This window comes from Micromys minutus (assembly GCF_963924665.1).
Source record: "Micromys minutus genome assembly, chromosome: 1".
NCBI classification, from domain to species: domain Eukaryota; kingdom Metazoa; phylum Chordata; class Mammalia; order Rodentia; family Muridae; genus Micromys; species Micromys minutus.
In genome coordinates, this window is record NC_137969.1 from 259,396,464 (window position 1) to 259,420,466 (window position 24,003).

At 46.3% G+C, this 24,003-nt stretch overlaps 1 protein-coding gene across 1 annotated transcript in view; it reads left to right on the forward strand.

Annotated features, from left to right (window-relative positions):
- Positions 1-298: 298 nt before the first annotated feature.
- Positions 299-24,003, forward strand: part of CDCA7L (cell division cycle associated 7 like) — a gene marked incomplete at its 5' end in the record, with an annotated part of 33,052 nt that continues 9,347 nt past the window's right edge. The window contains 2 exons of the mRNA XM_080926063.1: positions 299-322; positions 21,475-21,609. Coding sequence (XP_080782189.1) covers positions 299-322; positions 21,475-21,609 — 159 coding nt within the window. The remainder of the gene's footprint in view (positions 323-21,474; positions 21,610-24,003) is intronic.

The following is a 24,003-nucleotide window of genomic DNA, read 5'->3' on the forward strand; positions in this document are numbered from 1 at the left end:
GGACCTGCGCGGCGGGGGGAAGTCCGCGCCTCCAAACCCGCCCGCCAATGCCGCTCGCGCGCCCCCTCGGCGCGCTCCCGTGTGGGCCGTAAGGCTTCGACCGCAGGTGGCGAGGCCCGGGTGCGGGCGCGTGGCCGGAGGCGTTGCGTGGTTGCGCGGCGCGCTCGCGGAGCCGCGCGTTCCCCCCGTCTGTGCTCAGTGCGCTGCTCCACGGCAAACTCGGCGCGCTGCGTGCTCGGGGCCGCGCCAGCCCGGGTGGCCGCGTGCAGGGCGCAGGGAAGTGAGCCCGGCAGGGAAGATGGAGCTGGCTACGCGCTCCCAGGTGAGGGTTCCCCCAACCCCGGTCCCCGGCTACTTTCCGCACGCTCCGCCCTGTCTTGCGGGTCCACGCGGAGGGCCGGATGCTAGGAACTTAGGTCCTGTGGGTGTGCGCGTGGCTCCCTCCTGTGCCACCCCCAGGTCTGCAGGTCTGGCCCCTGCAGCCGGGGATCAGGTTGGGACGCCCCTTCTGGAGCTGCAGGCCGAGAGTTGTGGGGCGCAGCGCTCGGAGACCTGGGGGAGGGGCGCGCGCGGGAGGGCAGCGTGCAACACCCCCACCCCCTTCTTCGCCGGAACTGGCACCAGTGATCAGGAAGATTAAGAAAAAACAAAAAAGCCGTTCAAAAGTAAAGAAAATTCCAGACTCACGCTATCCCAATCTTGGTAATGGAGTTTAAAAGAGTTGCTGTGGGGTTTATTCTAGAACTTTCATAAATTTACTACTTGGGGCAAATGGTAACATCTTTAGGCCAAGTTAACAACTTTGAGATTGCAAGTCTTATGCGAAGGGCAAACCCATTATGCATTAGGGGCCCAATTTTAAGTTTTGAAACTTTACTAGCACTTGAGAATAAGTCTTCCAAAGGGTCATTGCGTGCTGGGATTGTAATTTCTGTTACTTTACAGTTTCAGGGGTTTTCTCTACTTTAAAATAACTCTCTGTAAAAACAACAACCACAAGACACCCAAACACATACACCTTTTTATGTAGTGGTAAGCAAAGCATTTTAAAATAAGAAAGAAAACTTTGAAGAGACAGAATGGCCAATCCCCCGCGCGTGGGGTGCGTGGGGTGCGGGATGTTTTACATAAATGTTGCCTTCCTTGATCTGTTTCTGCCCCCACCTCCCACTGGTGTTCACCCCTGCAGCCTACATGTAGGCTCCCAGCCTGGTGGAGCAGACCTGGCCTGTTCACTAACTCTTAAAGAATTAGCCAGCTAGCTAGCCACCAGTGGCCACTTTGTCCAGTTAGTGGCTGCCCAGAATGTCTTTAAGTGGAGGTTTGTGAGAAAGTATTTTAAAAGGTTTCTCCAGTGAAGAGAGACAAGGAAAACAGTACTGAGCCAAACTAGTGCTTCAGGGCTTTTGTTGTTGCATGTTTTGTTTTTGCACGTGGCTAGCCTCTGAGACTCCAGGAAGTCACAAAACACCTTTGGAAAGGAAAAACAAAATTGGTTTTTCAAGACAGTTTTATTCATCCCAGAGTGGTCTCCAGTTTCTGTGTAGTGGATGACGTGGCGCCTCTTCCCAGGTGCCTGGTGTACGATGTGCTGGGGGTACATGCTAGGCCTCCAGCATGCTAGGCAAAGTCTGGGCTACAGCTCCAGCCTGGTGGAACGAGACAGGAGCTTTCAAAGTTCCTCAGAAAAATGTAACCTACCATATCATTTCTAAAACCTTGTCATCTTACCGGAAAGTTCTTTGCAACTTTGATCCCTGTATTCCAGGTATTTGAAAATCCAGGATGTAGCTGGAAGTGAACATGTTAGTGCTAAACTATGAGGCTTGTTTTTGGTAGTTCTGAAGTAGAGAACTATTTACTGTGTGGGGGTAATCCCCAAATAACATTGTACCCATTATACAGCAATTAGGGCAGATTACCATGTATAGGATGATCTCGTCCCCCACCCCCTGCACACACACTCATAAAGACATCTTAATTGGTAGCACAAGTTAAGATAATATTTATTTTTCTTCTGGAAACGGTCTTGTTTGTAAGCTCACCATAGTTTAAAAGTGAGCAGATCACAGATCTTCATGGAAATGATGGGGTGACAGGTGGAACAGGGAGATGCTACATTCCTCATGTCTTCCAGTCCCCAGCCTTATGAGTGGTCAGGTCACCCGATGGGCTCCTGAGGCAGCCTGACCGACCCACAGTGACTGGACCCAGCACGCAGCACACTCCCGTCTCACCTAAGCAGTGAATAGAACCCCACCCTTTGGAAAGCACAAGGCTCCCAGGATGTTCCTGCAAAGCAGCAGCAGGAGGTTTCTGAGCAACACCTGAGGGGGGGGGGCGACACCTACATGCATTCGGGCCACTTTCAAGCCTGCTTTTCTGCCAGCTGTGGGTTGGGTTTGATGTCCTCTGATAGCGATCTCCACCCCAGGGGGTTATATAACAGTCTTTTAATTTTAATTTAATTTTCTTTTTATGTAGGGTCTCTCTGTGTAGCCCCGACTGTCTGGAATAGTCCCATCTTTCAAAGGACAGTAGCTCATCCTTTTCCATAAGCCTGACCCATGAGTATCGGGGCGGGATTCTAAGAAGCACACACAATAACAGATTCCAGTTGAGCCATTTTTTCAGTGTTAAGAGTGTGTTCGCAGCTGTTAGAGCTGAGCTGTACCTTAAAGTACAGTTACTTGTCACGGCTCTGGTGAGTTACCCTTTACAGCTAATACCCGGATTTAGCTTTGTGGGGAAAAATTAGTAGGATTTAGATTTTTCCCCTTCTTTATAAAGAAGTAGTGTCTGGGAATGTTTAAAACTGAGTGGAGGTGAGTAAATAGCTGAGGCTAGCTCTCCGAAAAGACTGGTCTTCTATGATAGTGAATGCTAGCCCCTTCCCCCTTAAAGCCATTGAACCTCACTGCAAAGACCTACACTGTAGCATCAACAGATTGTTCTCCCCTGATTTTCTTCATAGTTGATGTGTCAGGCGTGGTTATATTGGAAGATTGATCACCAGAGTACTGTTTTCTCCATCTCCGTTACCAAGTCCCTTGGGCCACTTCCTGTCTCCCGTTGCTGAAGTCCAGGGAAGCCCCACACAACCATTTCTCAGTCACTCCCTTTCCTGAGACAAACCCCAAAGTGGGAGGTCAATTATCCCTGAAATTCTGACAGAGATCGGTTCCCCTCGCTGGGGTTGTGTCTCCAGAACCACTCTCTGGCCCTCGCTGTTGGGACCATGATGTACTTGCTCTGACTCGAGGAGGCTAGAAGTCTTTGCTTATGTTGTGGCATCATTTGGGTCAAGGAAAGGCTAACAGTAACTCCAGAACATGGGTCAAAGATCCAGGGATGTTGTAAGAACATGGAGTGACCGTGAGGGGCTGTGTGGATTTCCTCACTCCTGGACCAGAGCAGCTGGTGCTGTCTGGGGTATGACAGGTATAGTGCTCTGACTGATTTGGGGGCGGGGGATCATTGCAGGAGGTTGGGGGGGGGGGTCAAGGTCCATACAGCTTTTACATGGGAGCATTTATATAGTTTTTATATGGCGTGTGTGAGACAGTGAATGAAGCGGGTGTTGAGGGCCCTGAGCTCTGCCCGTCCTGCTCCAGTGTTCTTCAGTAAAGCCATAGTGGTCTGATTGGTATTTTTAATGGTGCTTCTTTCTTCCTGGGTTACTGAAGAGCCCAGAGGCCTTTGGTTTCAAATGCTGGATGTATCTAGTGTTACATGTGTATTTGCTGGATGTATGTAGTGTTACATGTGTATTCTGCTGACAAAAATCTTTATTAAAGAAACTTTGCAGTTCATGTTTCTGAATCCGTACAGTGTGTGCCTTGTTGTGGCTTGTGTTGTCTCTTCGAAACATCGTGTTGGATGCATTTTGGGTGATCAGCTGCATATGCGTGTCGTATGTCCACAGGAAACAACTCTCATGCAGCGTGTGATAACCCCATTTGCTGTTCCTCCAAATTTCATGTATACCAGAAAATTGATATTAGAGGTACCACGTAAGTCAACTAAATTTATGGTATGGATATTCCTGATTCCCAGTCTGTAGGACCCTCTGGTAGTAACGCTTTGCTGGCTTTACGGGGGCAGGCATACCCTGCTGTCCTCTGCTGAGGGAAAGCAGTTTTTGCTGGACATAGATCAAGGCTCATGAAAACCATGCTGTAGTAGTGACTGCCCAGAATTTAGGAGCCTCCAGTAACTTGCTGAGTTGGAGGATAAGTGGTTAGTTGTTCTAGAGATCTAACCGTTTCGTGCATGTGGGCCACAGTGCCAGGTGAGGCTGCCAGGGAGTCTTCCTTATAGCTGTCTTTAAAAACGTATTTTTCTTTGAAGTTGGATATCTAGATAGACAAACATAATAAAGCTTTGCCCATTATTATAAGAGATTGAAAGCCAGATATTTCCGTGGTGTTTGTAATGAGCGGGCGTGGTCCGTAAAACCTCACCAAGATTTATGTAACAGTATTCACCTTTTGTTTGCAAGTTGCTTCAGTAAACTTTAGGAAATAGTCACAGAGTCTCTGAGGGCTGCACTTGGGTCAGCTGGGGCTGCCCTGTGTGGGAATGAAGTTCCTGGAGCTGTGGTCCCTGATGATCATGTTTCCTCCAGGAATGGTTTCCCCAGGCCATCTTAGGAGGCACTACAGTTTGTCCTAGCCTGTAGCTAGGAGCCTTTCCTCCAAGAGCATGCGGAACGGCCCGGAGAGCACCTTCCATCTTGGGACTGTTGGCCTCAATTACAGTCCGGGCCCCTGCTGGAGACATCTGGCCACTATTATGAGGGACCCAAAGTTATTCACAGGGTAGTTACTGGTGACCCCACCAGTCAGCTCATGTGGCTGGTGGGTGGAGGGGCTCACACAAAGCATGAGTTGAATATTTGCCAAACTGAAAAGAAAGGGGTGCTTGAGGGATGAGTGGAATGAATGGATGTGTGGGTGATGGCTGGCTGGGTTACGGCTGTTTGGATATATGAATGACTGGGTGGGTTATGACTGGTTGGATGTATGAATGGCTGGGTTGGTTATGGATGGCTGGATATGTGAATGGCTGGCTGGGTTATGACTGGTTGGATATATGAATGGCTGGGTGGGTTATGACTGGTTGGATATATGAATGGCTGGGTGGGTTATGACTGGTTGGATATATGAATGGCTGGGTGGGTTATGACTGGTTGGATATATGAATGGCTGGGTGGGTTATAGCTGGCCGGATATGTGAATGGCTGGGTGGGTTATGGCTGGCTGGATATGTGAATGGCTGGGTTATGGCTGGCTGGGTTATGGCTGGATATTCCTAACAACCTTAGGTCTTTCTACTGAACTAATGTAGGGCCAGCTCATGCCTGTCCCAGAGGCTTCAGGGTATCAGCCCTCACACTGGAGCTTTCTCATAAACCTTTTTACTTTCAAAGCTTTGGGTATTTTGTAGTTTATCCCAGTATGTGCATGCTTGGGTGCTTGCGTGTGCTTTCAATTTCTAATTTGAAAGTACATTTCTGGGAATGTGTCCTCTTTGGCACGGATGTAGAATTGCCAAGTGTAGAATTCTGATGGCATTTGCAATAAACCCTGAACTAGAAAGGGCAGCTTGGTAGGACTTGGCTGTGTGAACTGCCTGTAATCCTGAGACATAGAGGAACCAAGGAGGTAGAAGGACCAGTAATTCCTCTAACAAGTTCCTCATCTTAAAAAAGTCTATTCCATTTCCCTTTCTCACAGTCTGCTTTTCCTGGAAACTTCCCAACCAAAGGACATTAAATAGTGAGGAGATCAGACTTTTTCTGATCCTGAAATCCCTAAGAATTCTTAATGAAAAATGTCTAGTGTTCTTAATTTTGGTTTAAAAGAGGGAATTAAGAAGAAATAATGTGTGTGTAATATGTTTAATAATGTTATTTATTCTCTTCCCCCCACCCCCAGCCACTGACCCAGATGTTTTTCTTTTCAGGAAGGTGGACTTTGTTTTGTTTTGTTTTTTTTTTTTTTTTTTTAAAGATTTACTTATTTTATGTATACGAGTACACGGTCACTGTCTTCAGACACACCAAATCCCATTACAGATGGTTGTGAGCCACCTTGTGGTTGCTGGGAATTGAACTCAGGACCTCTGGAAAAGCAGTCAGTGCTCTAACCACTGAGCCATCTCTCCAGCACCTTTTTTTTTTTTTTTTTAATATGTTTGCTTTTTTTTTTTTTAATTAATTGTTTTAAAGCAAGGTAGTGAGAAGCCCTGGGGCCTGTCCAGCATTGTGCTGCACTTAGGCAAGACCTCTTATTTCCCTCTCCCTTTGTGGCAGAACCCTTCTGTCCCCAGGCAAGAGAGGGTCTGTGTCCTAGTGACCTTTCCCTGAACTGAGTGACTGTCATTAGGATTTTGGTGAGTGTGCCTTTCATTCAGGCACAATACCAAGAGTCCCGAGGAGTCAGCTGCCAGCATGGTACTCCAGAGGTGATGGGCTCATCTTGTTTAGTGGTGTTTTTCTTAGTAGGGTGCAAGTATGTCGGGAGATTCCCTCGGAATGGCTTTCCACAGCCCGGCAGTTTGAAGAACTGTCCCATGTTGTTCCCTTGAGTGGGCACAGGACTGTGATTCCTCCTCAGACTGCACCTAGAAAGTGTGTAGGCAGCGGTGGATATAGGCCTCCCGCTGCTGCTCATAGGATGCTTCCTGATCCCAGCTGCTGCACGACACCTTCTCTGGAACTTCTGGGCCCAACGTATCAGGCCACAGCAACGTCATCTAACGATGGTCTCTCACCCTGACACACCTGCCCCTATTCACCATTCTGGTTGGCTACATGAACCCAGGAGGGAGGGGCCTAAAAGTGAGGTGGACTGAAGTCTCACACAATCGTCAGCTTTAACACGCTCACGTTCCAAGAACAGTTATGTATTCTGAAGACTCTCAGGCTGTAAGACTCTTGTCTTGTTTTCTTGGGGTTTTCTCACAAGCACTGTTCTCATGCATTCTTGGACCATATTCCGACATGACCTCTTGTTTTTTTCACCTCCACACATTTCCCAGTACATAGTAGATGCTTAGTAAACAGGTGCTGGCTGGCTGGCTGGCTCACGTGGGTACAGTGTCTCCTACTTCCAAAGAAGTGTCATGTGTCCCTCTAGGTGGGATTCTTTCCACCACCCTGGAGCCTGCAAGCTTTGTCAGGTGATCTGGTGTTAAAGGGGCCTAGACAGAGCCTCTGGCTGGCTGGTGATGAATGAGAAACCATTTTTATTGTAAGCCACCAACTGCTGGTAGAGATGTGAGTGCGTTGATGTTCTGATGTTTTTCAGTGACTGACTTTGGATTCGCTCTGTGGTTGTCATCTGAGTGACCTGGGGTCAGGATGACCTAGGAGAGCATTTTTTTTTTTTTGTATATATTTTTTTTCTGATTGTTGTGTTGATTGTAATGAGGTGGTTGCTCCCATTACTGAGAGGTTTGGAGTTCAGCTTAGGTCCTGTTGGCCTCCAGCAGTGTCTCCCAGGTTCAAGCCATTCCTCTGTTCCAGTGCCAGTCAAAACTTAATGATCATGGGGGACAGCTGTCCAGGTTGGTAATCCGGATTCAGAGTGGATGTGTTTCCTGTCCTGGCCTCCCTGGCTGAGGAATTAAGGCCACATTTCCCAAGTGCTTGGCTGTTCATTTGCTTCCTAGGTTATCTGCCGGAATCCCAGCTCCCTGACTGTCATCAGAGCCCACGGGGTACCCATGTGAGCTGTCCCCTGATAGAACTTCCTATTTTAAATTAAAGGCATTGGTAAAATACCCGAACTAGAGTGAGCTATGCCAGCACGTTTGCTGTTGTTTTTTCAAGACAGGCTCTTGCTATGTAGCTCATGCTGGTCCGGAGCTTACTGTGTAGTTGAGGCTGGCTTTCAACAGTCCATACTCTGGCTGTGGCCTCTAAAGTTCTGAAGCTCGCTGGTGTGCTGCAGGGGGTGCATGTGTGCATGCAGCATATGTGTGTGTGCACACGCATGTCTGTGCACTTGACCATTGAGCATTGAGGCTACAGGTGTCAATGTGTTGAGTGTGTCAGGCTTTTTTTTTTTTTTAATGACGGCTCTCTTACTATATAGTATTGGTTTGAAACTCATATACCAGACAGGCTTCAAACTCAGGGTGCCTGCCTCTGCCTCCTGAATGCTAGATTTAGCGGCCCTTCCGCTCGATGGCTGGCATGTACCTCTCTAGGAGATCACTTATTATATGAGGTCATTTCTCAGTGGGAGTTTTTGTAGTCATTGAGTTCTACTTCTCGGTGTTATGTATCAGAGCAAACAATGTCTCCATGGCTGCCTTTCACCCACCCTTTCAATGGTGGTTTAGACTTGTCTTCCCCCCCCCCCCCCGAAAGTCATCTATTTTAATACATGTGCTGCCAAAGCGAACACAGAAGGTTTTTGCATAGGTCAGTGGGTCCATCTTCAGCATCAGGAAACAGGCGGAAGCTTTTCATTTTGATAAAGTTTACTTTCCTGTGTCTTTAAGCCCCTGGCTTTTTCTAAGAGCCTCATAAACGGGGGGTGGCTCATATTTAGTTTTTTTTTTTTTTTTTTTTTTTTGAAGTCTACGTTGAATTACCTTTTGCAGGTGGACTAAGAGTCCGATTTTGTTCTGTCTTGCTTATTTGCGCTTGTAAGAATATACTTTCTGATAGCACTGCCCAAGTGGCTGGGTGCCTCCGCTTCCTCATTTTCCATCGGTCTCAGTCAGTGCCAGCGCCACCTGCTGTGCCCCAGGGACATTGCAGTATGGGCTGGAGTCAGGAAGAGGAATTCTGCAGGACCTTTTTTTAAAAATTGGTTATTTTATTTATTTACATTTCAAATGACCGAGTGGTTGGCATTGGACTCGAAAGCCACAGGACCTTTTAAGTGGGGCTTTTCTGGTTTTGCCACAGATATTGCTGAGGTTTGGATGGTCATTGTGTGAAATCTGCAGGTAGCTTTGACCAGTACAGGGTTCTTGGAGATGCTGTATCTGATCTACTGACAGAGGAGGTGTGTATTCCCTGTGCCTCCCCTAAGTGTTCAAATATGTTTTGTAGTTGGGGTATATGTAAGACTTGTGTCTCATTGCCTAAGTCTTATGTTTTTATGACTGCAAGTGGAGTTGTTTTGTAATTTCCTTGTCAGACCATTGATTATTCATGGCAGAAATACTGCAGTGTTAATTACCCTTTGACTTTATGCCCTGGAACGTTACGCAGTGTATTTTCTAGTGCAGCCTGCTCTTCTGTGGCTTCTTCAGAACACTCTACACACACACACACAGGCATCCTAACAGATGTGACTTCCATTCCTACCCAGTTGCCTGATGGCTTATGAGTTTTCAAGGCGATGTTGAAGGGGTGAAAGGAGCTGTCCTTAACTTATTCTCTGACATTTCCTTAAGTAATAAAGTCTTTTTATTCACCTAATGAATGTGGGTTTTAATGTGTTGATTCAATTCTCTCCATTATTGTTGACTTTGTTCTTCTCGCCAAAGGGCAGTGAGCTTTCCCTGATACCTGTTTTACATTAGCTGTGTAGGGTCTCTTCCTCCTCATTTAAGTGTGGATGCTTCAGTCCTTCTTAGAAGGGGGAACAAAATTCTCAAGGGAGAAAATACAGAGACAAAGTGTGAAGCAGAGACTGAAGGAAAGGCCATCCAGAGACTGCCCCACCTGGGGATCCACCGCATATAACTGTCACCAAACCTAGACGATATTGCTGATGCCAAGTGCTTGCTGACAGGAGCCTGATATATCTGTCTCCTGAGAGGCTCTGCCAGAACGTGACAAATACAGAGGTGGATGCTCTCAGCCAACCATTGGATTGAACACGGGGTCCCCACTGGAGGAGTTAGAGAAAGGACTGAAGGAGCTGAAGGGGTTTGCAGCCTTATAGGAGGAACAACAATATCTACCAACCACATCCCTCTAAACCTCCCAGAGACTAAAGGACCAACCAAAGAATGCACATGGAGAGACCCATGGCTTCAGCTGCATATGTAGCGGAGAATAGCATTGTCTGGCATCAGTGGGAGGCGATGCCCCAGTGTAGGGGAATGCCAGGGCCGGGAGGGGGTGGGTGGGGCAGTACCTTCAGAAGCAGGTGAGGGAGGATGGGATTGGGGGTTTCCAGAAGGGAAAACGGAAAAGGGAAGGATCACACTTAAAATGTAAATAAATAAAACATCCAGTAGGAAAAGAACAATGCATTTAAATTTCATATGTTAGCCATTTCACCTTGCAGCAACACTCCTTTTTTAGCTGTGTAGCTGTTGTAGTTTGTCGGTGTTGTGTATGTGAAGGTGTTGGGGGGGTGTGACGATGTCCTGAGGATCTTGTTTGGGACTTAGGTGCCAGGCAGCAGCCTCCTAGGAGGATTCAAAGGACATTCTTTCTCCCCTCAGTTGCTTTGGGAGAGTTTGAGGGCTGGCGTTGATCACAGCGTTTTACAGAGTTCACTGCTGAGGCTGCCTGCTTCTGCCATTATTTCTGGGGACGGTTTGGATTACCGACTCAGATCCTTACTAGCTATTAAGTCTGTTCCAGTCTTGCCTTACTTTGTAATTCTGCCTTGGTTACCAGAAATATACCCATTCCGTCTGTGTGAGCATGCTGTCACCTGTATTTTTTGTTTTTAGAACCTCTGTAAATGTAATAATAATGATATCTTCATTTTTACTTATCTGTTTAGTATGTGGAGATTTCCCTTGTGCACTCTCTAGTCTGCACCAGCAGACCAGTATCCGAAAAACCAACTTTGTTTTCTCTCTTACTCTCTGTTGTGATTTTTTTTTCCATCTCCTATTTGGTCCTGTCTGTAATCTTTAGAAGTGCCTTCTGTTGGCTTTGAGTTTACTTCACTGCGTGTTTTTCTGGTTTATTAATGTATGGAGTTGATGGTCTTCCTTTTAATTTGAGCTTTTACAGCTGTGCCTGTCTCTGGTGGCACAGCATTTGCTGAGGTGCCTGGAGTTGGCTGTGCTTATTTCAAGGCCCAGGATGAGTACTGCCCACCCAAAGTGCTTCAGGCCAAAGGTAGCGATTTCACTGGGTATTTACTTGCTTGTAGGTGATAGGACATTTTGGCCTGGAACTCAGAATACAGAACTGAAGTGCTTTGTATGTGCCTTCTGCATAGAGGCGGGATGTAATTTTCTTCAAAGTTTTAAATAATTTTATTTATTTATAAAACCATCTTGTTATGTAATTACATGATATGTTTCCATTTGTGACAGCACAGGGCACTCACAAAGTTTGGATTTAGAAGCATTTCAGGTTTGGAGTTTTTGAGATCTGGTGTTCAGCTTGTATTTTCCCCATGTCTCTTGTGGTTTTATCTCTGACCCATCAGCTGCTTGGGAGAATGCTTGATTTCTATGTACCTGTGGACGGCCGGGTTTCCTGCTTCTGATACCCACTTTAATCCTAGTGATTACAAAAGACAGTCTGTATAGTTTTAGTTATTTAAAATGTATCACACTTACTGTCTGGATAATGGAGTGTGAAAACTTGAGAAACATATGTGCTGCTGAGTTGAGCATCTCTGTCTTCTGTTTGGTTTACTGTTGTTCCGCCCCTCTGTTTTCTTCTGGGCTGTGTACTATTCCATCCTTGTTGAAGATGAGACCTTGAAGTCTCCTTCTGCATTTGTTACTGGGGAACTGTTTCTTTTTGCACTCAGTGTTTGTTTCCTGTTTCTGTAGCTTTGCTTTTGGAGCATGTATTGAAATTGTTACATGGTCTGGGTGAGTTGAGGGTCTTGTTCACACTATTCCCTGTAAGCTTTGTGTATTGTATCTATTTTGTCTGATTGCAGCACTCTCTCCTTTGCACTTAAAAACCTTTTCTATCTTTTACCTTTAACAGGTTTGTGTCTCTAGATCTGATGTGAGTCTTCTAATTAGCATTTAGTTGTATCATTACACTAAAACAAACAAACAAACAAACAAACAAAAAACCACCAACAAAACCACCAAAAAAAACCCCCATTTTGCTGGGCTAGAACTGAAAGCCAGGCTTGGAAGCGGCATCCTAGCTAAGCATTCTGCTGTTGAGCTGTATCACCAGCATTCTTTTTATTTGAGAAAGGGTGTGGTTAGGTCGTCCAGGCTGGCCTCAGTCTTTCTCACTAGTGGGTAGACTTGAGATCTTCTGGCTTTAGCCACTGGAATAGCTGAGATTGTGAATGTGTGTTTTAGAGCTCTTTCCTTCTTGAATGGAGGTCTCACCACGTAGCCCAGGCTCACCCTGCACAGCCTCTTGAGTGCTGGATTGTGGGTGTGCATAAGCACCGTCGGCTCTTACAGCCTTGGCATCCTTCCTTTACGCTGATTTCTTGACAACCCAGTTTTAGTCTAGTTCACACTTCCTCAGTGCTTTCTGTACATGTTTTCTGTGGAGCTGACCACTGTGGAAAACGTCCTATATTGCAGTAGGCTAATACATCACTAATATAATCTGCCCAGTGAACTTTCTTTTTTTTTTAACTTGTGTTCTCGATCTTTATTGTAGATCCGTAAGTTTTCAAATTCTGTAGTTAACAAAACCAGTTCAGACCAGATTACAGTAACACCTGTGTACATTTTTGTCTTTCCTTGAGTTCTGTGTGCTTTTGCATGGCTGTGAGTCACTGTCACCTTCCTTTCGGTCTGAAGGGTTTGATCTGTAATGAGTTCTGCTTGCTAGTACTAGGGAGTGAGCTAATTCTCGTGTGGTACTTGAAAATGCATGTTTAATTTCCATTCCTGTTTGAAGGGTAGGGCTTCTGTCCGGATACACCCTGTGTGCAACAAGCAGCTATCCTTGTTAAGTTCCTTTGTCGTTACTCCTCAGCACTTACACGGTTTCTCCACTCATGCTGGTAGAGGCTGGGCATGTCCTCAGTGGTGGACTGTATGAGGGGCCGGGACTTTGGACTGTTGCTTTTGTCATACGGAGATGCGAGCAAATGCCTGCTTACTGCCACAGAAAACCAGTGAGACATTAAAGTAAGGGTAACGGTGCTGTTCAGTTAGTGAGTAAATGAGTTTTTTAGGGTGACTTAGGGAACCAAAAAAAAACAAACAAAAACAAAAACAAACCCTCAGACGTTAAGAAAGCCGGAGTGCACTATGTTGGCAGAATTTTCTCTCTTGCTTTGTGGTGCTTCCTGACCCACACATTGTAATTTTATGTACTGGATCCATCTCTGGGCGATCTGGGTTTCTGGGTTGTCCTTCTATATTATGTACTTTTCTTACCAATTAAGGTTTAGTGGACCTGACTTTGCTTCCCAGCACTTGTGTAAAAAAGCCATATGTGGTGGTTCACACCCATAATCCTAGTGCTGGGGAGGTGGGGGCTGTTGGATCCCTGGGGTTTGCTGGACAGGTGAGCACCAGTTTCAGTGACAGACCTTTGTCTCAGGTATGATGTAGAGTGATTGTGGAAGACACCTGGGGTCAACAAAGGTGAACATGTATACATGTGTATGCATAACCACATGTGCACACACATGAACATGTGTACATGTCTATGCATAACCACACACATGTGCACACAGGTGAACATGTGTACACATACGCTCATGCAAACACACAGCATAAATACATAAAATCTCCATTGTGCTTCCAAATCCGTCTTCGTAATTTTACCCAACCTGTTTGGTCTTGGAAGTTTTAGAAATCTGGGAACTTTCTCCTGCTTTCGATCCCTTTATTCTCTTGTGTCTTGGGACAGGATGTTCGTTGCCGTGGCTGCTTCTGACCTGACGCCCCTGGAACTCTCAGATGCTAGCCATTGGACATGCCTCCACAGCCTAGGTTTACACTGAGCTCTGCGGCTCATGTCTGAGTCCGTTCTCGGAAACTAACTAATTCATTTGTATACGATTTAAAGGAGAGAGCTGGAAAGATGGTTCAGCGGTTAAGAGCACTGACTGCTCTTCCAGAGGTCCTAAGTTCAATTCCCAGCAAACACATGTGGCTCACAACCATCTGTAATGGGATCTAATGCCCTCTTCTGGTGTGTCTGAAGACAGCGACAGTGTTATATATGTATATGTATATGTATATATATGTGTGTGTGTGTGTGTGTATATATATATATATATATAAAACAAACCTTAAAAAATAGATGTAAAGGAACTGCTGTGTTTCCGCTGGGCATCGTGACATAGACAGCTTTATCCCAGCACTCTAGAGACAGAGACAGATGGATCTCGGTGAATCTGAGCCTGGTCTACGTACTGAGTTACAGGTTAAGCAGAGTTACATGGTGAGACCCAGTTTCACTACTCCTGCCGCCTCCAAACGACCATAACCATTGGCCTTGGTAGAAAAATGCCATGGCCCTTGGCCTCGGCAGTAGCTTTAGGAAAGGCTGAGTGGAGTCTTTTCCATGCAGGGTCTCTTCATACATGCGAGGCTCTGCACCTTACCAACAGTTGCTTCTGCTGCCAGTTGCTTTGACTTGGTAAGGTGAGAAGAAGGTGGAACCTGTTTTCAGGTGAAATGCACACAGGTCCTGGAGTCCAAAACATTTTCTGAGGCTGTGTCAAAACCAGCCCTTAATTAAATGGCTTTAAAGGAGAATCCACTATTTTCCGCTAATAAGGATGAACCAGAGATGCTACTCAGTCTGTAGGGTGCCTCCCTTGCATACATAAGAGATCTGGGTTTACTCCTCGGCACCACACAGAGCTGGTGAGGCATGCGTGTAACCCTAGCATTGTAGAGGCAGAGGCAGGAGGAGCTGAAGTTCAAGGCTAGCCTGGGCTACGTTTAGACACCACCCCTACACACCCCCTGAACCACAGCACCATATAAAAAACAAAGTCATAGATGATAAATATGTCCTATGGCTAGGGGGTATGTTTTAATATAGGAAGAGTACTTTTAAGTATCTGAGGTGTAGAAAAACTAAACCTTAATTAAAGTTACACTTAATTGCGTGATGTACAAGTTTAATGATGCTCTACATTGATTTATTTCCGGGAGTAAGTACCTGACTGGCACTTTAAGGCATGTTTTATAGCTTATTGGATTCTTCTTGTAAATGCAGTGTCAAATTAAGACTTGGGTTGGCAGAAGCCAGGGGTGTATGGAACCTTCTAGAGCAGTGGTTCTCAGCATCTCTAATGCTGCAGTACTTCAGTTCAGTTCCTCGTGCTGTGGTGACCCCCACATCAAATTACTTTTGTTGCTACTGTTATGAATTGTAACATACACACCTCCGTTGTCCGGAGGTCTTCGGCTACCCGTGTGAGGGTTGTTTGGCTACCAGATGGAGAACTGGATGCTCCAAAGCCGTCTTCTGTTGAAGGGATCCCAGAAAGCCGCACCTGGTGAGAACCTTAGGTTGCTGTTAGTACTCCTTAGGCAGGACTCAGCAAACGTGGGCCCCACCCTGGCCTCTCAGGTAACTGCTGTGGGTTGGAATCTGGGATCGGAGGCTGGAGGGCAGCTGTTCGGCCCCTCAAGCTGAACCTTGCTTATGCGTGTGGATCTGGAGCCACCTTAAGGGAGGAGGTAGGGCTCTCCCACAAGCTTCTGAAGTGCTGGTAGCTCTAGCCTGGGCCAGGGTGAGACCATCTGGGAAGAGCTTTCACTTTGTTTCCATACAGAACCCTCCTTTGTTTTCAGATTTCTCTTTTGCCATCGACTTTTTAAGATTATGATAAAAGATAGGTAACAAACTTGATCGGTGTGTAGGTAGGTCAGTGACATCATGTTTCCATGATGTGATCAGTCTCCAGAACTCTCTCTGTGTGGCTAAAACTAAACATTCAGCCACTTTCTACTGACAGCATCCATGAGGTGCGGCCATGTTTGGTTTGTTTATTTGTCTGTTTTTTTGCAACCAGCTGGTGTAACTCAATATATGACTGTGAGCCAGAGTTTCCTTCCTTTTTGAGGCCTAGTAATGGTCTGCATTATTGAGGACAGCCTGATGGGTTCATTTGTGCCCAGCATTGAAGAACATAGACAACTGCGACTCAACCACTGCATGTGCTGCTTTGGCCAAAGTAAAGAAAAAAATTTAAATGTTTCATTGTCATCAAAGAAATGGGTTTCATTGTGATATTTCATACATTTATTCATATGTAAATTTGTGACCCCACCATCCCTTATCTCCACACTCAACTAACTCTCTATCCCTCATCCCCACACTCACCTCCTCTCCATCCCTCATCCCCACACTCACCTCCTCTCCATCCCTCATCCCCACACTCAACTCCCTACCGTCCTTGTTCACCTTACTTCTCCCTGGGCCCTATCGCGCGCCCACGCTTCCCGCCGATAGGAACAGGCGTGCAACAACCGGATTCTTCTGTGGACAACCTTTATTGTACAGCACTCTGAGCAGGGGACTTCTTGAGCAGGAAACTTCTCTCTGAGCCGGGGACTCCCTACCGGGGTATACTGTATAGGCGACCTCTCATGTGCAGTCTCCCACGTGCGATCTCTCTGCCCAGTCTCTCTCCACGTGGGATCTCTCCGCAATCTCTCTTATTGGGTCCCTCTCCACGTGGGATCTCTCTGCCATCTCTCCACGTGGGGTCTCCCGCAATCTCTCCACTATCTCCCTCTCCACGTGGGGGAGAAATGCACTGCTATATATGCCTTCGAGACTCGTGTCGCTACCTGATTGGTGCGCCCTCCAGTAACTCAATAGTATGCCCCGAGAGCGGGCTATGACGTATGTGGCGCATGCGCATTAAGTCTCTTGGCTGGGCAACAGCTGTTTGCTGAGTTCTCGGCGGGAAGCCGGCGCCATGTTTGGGTGTGGCACAATCGGCTCCCTACAGGGCCCCCTTCCCCTCTCAGACAGCTCTCATTTTAGTGACATGATTCCTCTCCCTTTCTGCTCAGAGTGCTCCTCCCGCCTTCATGCACCAGTGTCTGCCCACATATGAACTTACATGTAGATGCCACAGACACACTTTGGCTGATTTTGCTCCATGTAACTACCTTCAGTTCTCCTCGTTCCCCCACAGATGTGATAGTCGTCTTCTGTGCCATAGCTCAACCCCTTTGTGTGTGTGTACTGGGTGCTGTGTATCTCCTCAACTGTTGGTGGGCTTCCGGTTCCTGGTCCTGCTAGTTATTACAGTGGTAATCAACATGGTGTGTGAGTCTCTTTGTGTTGTACTGACTGGGTAGTCTGAGTATTCACCAAGGAGCACTGGCTGCGTTATGTGGTATCTCTATTTTTACCTTCTTGAGAGCCTCCATTGCTGAATTCCCATGTGGCTATGCAGGTTAACATTCCCCCCAGAAATGAATGAGGATTCCTCCTGTCCACATCCTCAGCATCATGAGAGGCCCCTTTCTTCCTTGATGCCCTTCTGACTGAGGTAAGACAGGACTTTAAAGCAGTGTTAGTTTACGTATCCTTCTTGTCTAAGGATGTTGGACAAGAAGGTCTTCAAATACTCTTGGTTCTTTGTATTCTTGAGAAGCATTCAGTCTACTAGTCCTTTATGGATGAGCTAATTTGACTTTTTGGAGATCTTAAAGATATTAGTTCTTGATCTCCTGTCAGATTAAGATGGGGATACACAATTTCCCATTCTTTATCGAAGAGGCTTTTTGCCCAGCGGATGTTTTTAGTAACTTTGATTGTAGCTGTTTGGGTTTGTTTCTGCGTTTCTGGGCTGCAGGTTTCTGTGGCTGTTTCTACGGCAGAACTATGCAGATGTTGAGTTGCTATGGCTCTGTAATAGAATCTGAGGTAAGGCACTATGGTGGCCTCGCTTAGGGGTGCTTAGTCGATGGGGATCTTTTGTCTGTTTGAGCATTGGGTTGGGTATTGTGTTCTTTTTTCCGGTTCTGTAAAGAATATTAGAATTTTGGTGAAGATTGTATTGCATCGACTCTTTAAGCTGCCATTTGCAATAAATCATGTTTTCTGCCAACCCATCAGTAGGAAAGGCCATTTTATCATGTAGTACCTTCTGTGGGTCCAAATTCTGTCCCACTGCTGGGGTCTTGGACAGACAGCAAGCCGAGGAGCCAGATATGGGTCCACATTCTGCTCTGCAGGTAAAGAGCTGGAACCGTGCCTGTTTACCCTGCGCACTGATGTCAGGTGTCCAGCTTTAGGGAAGTGCCAAGCGCTGCTTAAGGGGTAGAAATAGGTGGGATGCTGAAGCAGCGGTCCCCAAGCTCCTGGGCATCCAGGGTCCCCAAGCTCCTGGGCATCCAGGGGCATGGAATTGAGGATGACTTGGGGGCCTGTGGGCCGAGGCAGTGGGAACATCAGCTTAGCTCATCTGCAAAAGTCCTTAGCTTAGCAAGGGTTGTCTGGGAGCTCAGAGAGGCCTTCTGCGGGAGACTCTTGTTAGTTGAAGGCATTCTCCATGCTCCCTACAGTGGTTCCTGATGAAAGAGAGCCCATGCTTATCCACACCTATTTCTAAGGATGGACCCAAGATGCCTTTTGCAGGGAAGAATGTCCGGGAAGGGGAGCTCATTGGATAACCCTCAGGGCCTCATTAGCATGGAGAACTCTATTTTTGGTTATGTGATCACAGGTCCTGACCTGTGTTGCAGACCAGGAATCTAGGAAGCAGGGAGTCGCCTACCATGTCAGCTGGGTGCCTGGGGGGCAGGTTGTGGGGGTGGGGACTCTGAACCTGCTGAACCATACCAGTTTCCTGAAATGATCTTTTCTCTCGAAGCCTGCTTCAGTTTTTCCTCGGTGTTTTAAACTTTTCTATACATGATTTTCATCCGCTTGGCAGTTACTGTCATGGCTTAAAGTAGTCTGTGCTTTCCTGATTTTAAGGGTTGCCGATGAGAGAGGTTTGATGTAACTCTGATCTGCTTTGCTTTTATTGGGTGTTGGTCTTTTTACCCCCAGCACCTTCAAATGTTAAACCCAAAGACTCATGAACTACTCGGGACCTTATGCAGAAGTCCCGAATCTGTGAAACTTCTTTAAATACCATTTAGAGTTCAGCGCAGGAGCAAGCCTGGCACACACCACGTGGTATGGTGTTAGCGAGTTCTTCCTTTACTCCTAGTCAGCGATGACGCCCCTCAGTGGCACATCTACAGTAGATGCAGAAGCTGTGGCTGTGGCAGGGGTGGGTGGGAGGCATATATCAGACACAGTATCTCTGCCTAGACCTGGTTCTGACAGCTGTCATCCTGCCTTATATATAATTTCTTTGCTCCATGCACACCCTTTGAAATCTGTTGTGGATTTGGTCTAACACTTTGTATGATGTTAATTGGGTTCTCAGAATCGCACAAGAACCTGCATGTAAGATGCTGAGAGTTGCCCCTCTCCCCGGTTGGTTCTGATAGATGAATGGTTGCCAGTGGCCAATGGCTGGGCAGGGAGACAGAGGCGGGACTTTCGGGTTCCTAGGCAAGAGGACCGAGGGAGGAAGAAGGATTCAGAATGGCCATACTGGGAAAGGAGTAGGGTCCAGGCCTGAGAGCTGCAGAAGAGAGGATAGCAACCATGCAAGAGCCAGGGAAGAGCGCCCCCACCCCATTGGGTCCAGGGCAGCAAAGAGGAAATATAGATTTTAATAAGTAAAAACTCAGGAGTATTGGAGGAGAGGTGTTAGATGCAAGGAGGTTTGGGAGCGGCCCAGCCATTGAGCTGTTTAAGGCATATTAAAATAGAAGGCTCTGTGTGTGCGCGTCTTTCAATGGGGAACCCAGAACGTTGGGGTGGTAGTCAAGCAACTCACACCCACTGCCTCCAGGTGGCTTTGAGTAGCTTCATTGTCTACTGCAACAGAAATCCATACGTGTTGTGTTCCCTTGGTAGTCAGAGGTCAAGAGGAGATGCTGAAGTTGACACATTGCTTTTCTCAGTGCTACTGCAGGTGTGAGTTCTGGTGGCTGAGCTACAAAAGGAGTCTACCAAGACAAGGGTGGTAAACACTGCCTAGTGAGCCTAGTCCTGAGTACTTACACTGAGTACTTACACTCTCTATGCTCGGCTCCTGTTTCTTGTGTTTGACTTGTCTCTTCATGTCTGTGTATATGGTTTTAATTTATAAAACATCTAGGGACCACATGTTTATCTTTTTGATAAACCACATCTATCAGAGATGTTTATCTTTCTGCTTCTGGCTTTCTTCTCTTGCTGCGATTATGGTTGTCTGGGGTTCCTTGCTTCTCTCCTTAAGCACTTGTGGGTACACAGAATAGGTGTAATAGGTTAGCTATTCTAAAGGACTCCTTTCTGAAGACAGTCAAACTGCAGTAAAATTTAACCTGAGTTTTCTTGAAAAGCAGAACAGATGTTATACTGGCTGGTTTTGTGTCAACTTGACACAAGCTGGAGTTATCACAGAGAAAGGAGCCTCCCTTGAGGAAATGCCTCCATGAGATCCAGCTGTAATGCATTTTCTCATTTAGTGATGGAGGGGGGGGGCTCCAGCCCATTGTGGGTGGTGCCATCCCTGGGCTGGTAGACCTGGGTTCTATAAGAAAGCAGGCTGAGCAAGCCAGGGGAAGCAAGCCAGTAAGTAACATCCCTCCATGGCCTCTGCATCAGCTCCTGCCTCAAGTTCCTGCCCTGTGTGAGTCCCAGTCCTGACTTTCTTTAGTGATGAATAATAATGATATGGAAGTGTAAGCTGAATAAACCCTTTCCTCCCTAACTTGATTTTTGTCATGTTGTTTCGTGCAGGAATATAAACCCTGACTAAGACAGATGTGCAGACAAATAGTGATTTCAGATGATGAGCCTACAGGTGCTGGCTTGGTTTGGTTTTAAATAAATAGATGGGAGAAAACCGATTACATACACACCTGCAGATGCGTATTGTTAGTTTAGACACACATGGGTCTCTGAGGTGACTGTCTCTAATGGTGTATAAGTTCTTTTTTTAAAAAGATTTATTTATTATATATAAGTACACTGTCACTGTCTTCAGACACACCAGAAGGGAGCATCAGATCTCATTGCAGATGGTTGTGAGCCACCATGTGGTTGCTGGGATTTGAACTCAGGACCTCTGGAAGAGCAGTCAGTACTCTAACCACTGAGCCACCTCTCCAGCCCGGCATGTAAGTTCTATTGGACTTAATTTCACAGCTCTTTTATCTGACTTCAAGTATAAAAAAGGGACAGTCACTCATTTGGGTGTGTGAATGAATGTTCAACTCGGAACCCACAGATGATAACCAAAAATAACAGTAGGTGACAATTGAGTTACTTACTGGCTGGAATCTTACATGGTGAGATACTCTCAGGGGAGAGAGCTCATTGCCTTACCAGACACTGACACTTACTGGTCAACAGCTCAAAAGTAGCTTCTGTCTTAGAATGGATACACATTGTCTGATAGGAGACTAATGTGCTTATGTGCCTTTTTTTCCACCATGGGGTCTCAACTGAAACATTGTTGCTCAGGGTTAAGGATGCAATGCTATTTCTGCTTTGAGTGACACTCTCCCCTCCCCCCAGCAGCTCTGTTTCATCCTTTTCTTCTGAATCCAAAACAGATCCCCAAAGAATTAGCTGACATCTTCAATGCTCCCAGTGACGACGAAGAGTTTGTGGGTTTCCAGGATGATGTTCCCATGGAAAACCTGTCAGAGAGCTGTGGTAGTTTGAACTCACTGGAGTTGGAGAAACAGGTACGGGTCTTTCTCTTCAAGATGGGTGTGGCCCTCTGGAAGCCTGTGGCAGGTACTCGCTTTCTCAGTGTAAGTCCTGAGTCAGTACGGTGAGGTGTCGGATGTGCGGTCCTGAGTTGGTCATCCTGTGAGGTGTTGGGTACTGGGTTTCAGAGTTGTACCATCATGTTTCCAGAAACAGGTGAGAGGTCTCTGTGTGTGCTTATTACTTTAATCCTGGCTGTGGACTTCACATGATTAATGATTAATGAATGAGTAATGAAGGGACTTCACATGATTAAATCTATTTTCCCAGAGCTGTAATTTACAACAGGGCTGCATTGAAGGCTCTCACAGCCAGCAGGGGGCGCTAGGGTTGCTTCATATCTAGTTCTATATTGTACCTAACACACAGTGACCAATCAGATGATTAGCCTTCTTGATTCTTTCCCTGAGTTCTTTATTGTCCTACTAACAGGCTGTAAATTAAACCCGCCTTGCTGCAGGTAGGCCAGTGCGGGGAAGGAGTCAGCTAGTCCTGCCCTGTTACTTGGGAGCCGTTGGGACTGTGTACGTTCTGGTTCTGGTAGGATCTGTACTTCCAGGGATACGGGGCTTCTCAGGTCCTCCTCCAATGCCATTGCTCAGCCCCATGTCCAATGAGATATTTGTCTCCAAGGCTCTGTGTGAGCTCATCAAGTCAAACCAATTGCAACTGGACTGTATTTTTTAAGTTTTACATTTATTAATCCTTTCTGTGGGGATTTATACCACCATAGTGGATTGAGTCATTGCAGAACCCTTACTCTTTATGGTTTTTGTCAATGTCAATGTTGGCCTTTGCAGCCCTCACCCTTTCTCCCCTTGTTGTGAGACAGGACCACGCTGTGTAGTGCTGGTTGGCTGGGGACTCTCTGTAGACCAGACTGGCCTCGAATTCAGAAATCCTGCCTGTTTCTGCCTCCTGGGTGCTGGGATTAAAAGCAGTGCCACTGTCTCCCAGACTTTCTTTATCTTCCTTTGGTGTCCCTGTCTCTGCTTGCATGAGCTCTTTGTGATGGCATATGTGTGTGTGTGGGCCTCTGGTTGCATCCCCTCGAAGGAGGAGCTTTCTGCCTTCCCAGAACCTGGCCTTTGATCTTGTTTCAAGCATGCATCACCATGTTCGGCACCCTGGGATGTTTGTTAGTGCAGTGGGGACATGCCCATCTCACCGATCCACAGGTCATGGCTCTCTAGTCCCCTTTCCTGTAACATGTTACTTGTCTCTGATGTTTTCCCCTGCTTACAGTGTTCCTCCTAGTAGATACTGGCTACTTGGTATGCCTTGGTGGCATAGTGAGCAGAATTCAGAAAACAAAGAGCCGTGTCAGCCTTTACTCAAGCATGCAGTGAGGCTTTGCAGTGGAGACAGGCTTTACAGAACCACATGGAAAACGGTTCTTATGCCCTTGGGAGTAAGCTCGTAGAAAAGTTGTGATTACCGTTTCCTAGAACAGAAATGGCCGGGAAGGTTGTAAGGTTGGACCGTGGTGCTTTAAGGCTGGATTCATTCTCTTTCAGGCTCTGTACAGGATCCTTGGACATTGTGGAGCTTATACATTGAGGCCCTTACCCCCAGAAAAGCCCCCAGGGGCTGGCCAGATGTTTCCTGTACTGGGTGGGTTTTCTTAGCAGGCAGCTACTTGTCTTTTTTTTTTTTCCTCCTTTAGGTATATTTTATGTGTATGAGTGTTTATTTTCCTATGTATTTCTACACCACTTCTATGAGGTGTTTAAGCCCTGAAGCTAGAGTTAGAGATGGTTCTAAATACCAGAACCTATATCCTCTGCAAAAACATCAAGTATTCTTAACCACTGAGCCATCTCTCCAGCCCTTCACTTGTTCTTTTATTAACTTTAAACCCTGGTATAAGGCTCACTTGACTCACACACTTGTGATTCATTTTGTCCAGCTGAGAGGAATGGCATCAACTTGCACACAGTGTGTGTAGCTAACTCTGGGCTCCCTCCCTTAAACACAATTTGAGTTTCTCTTTAAATAAACTTCCCTTTTGTCTTTTTTTTTTTTTTTTTTTTTTTTGCAGCTGTACCACAGCTAACAACAAAGAAAGGAAGTAATTTAGCTCTGAGCAAACTCATTCCAATTACCCATAATAATTCATAGGAGACATTCTTAAGCTTAGAGTGCTAGCTGTAGGTATGTCTTTCTCTGTTGCCCTCAAAGTATCCCACTGTTACATATTTCCATTATATTTGGTATTTTTTTCCTCAAATATATCTGAGTCTGAGAAGTATATAATTAAAGCTGGAGAAAGGCAGCAATAAAATAAAGGGTCTCAACCAAATATGGCGCTGTGAGAGGTCACTGCTTTATAGGTTTGGGGACAGGGACCAGACTCCTGGTGCAGTGTT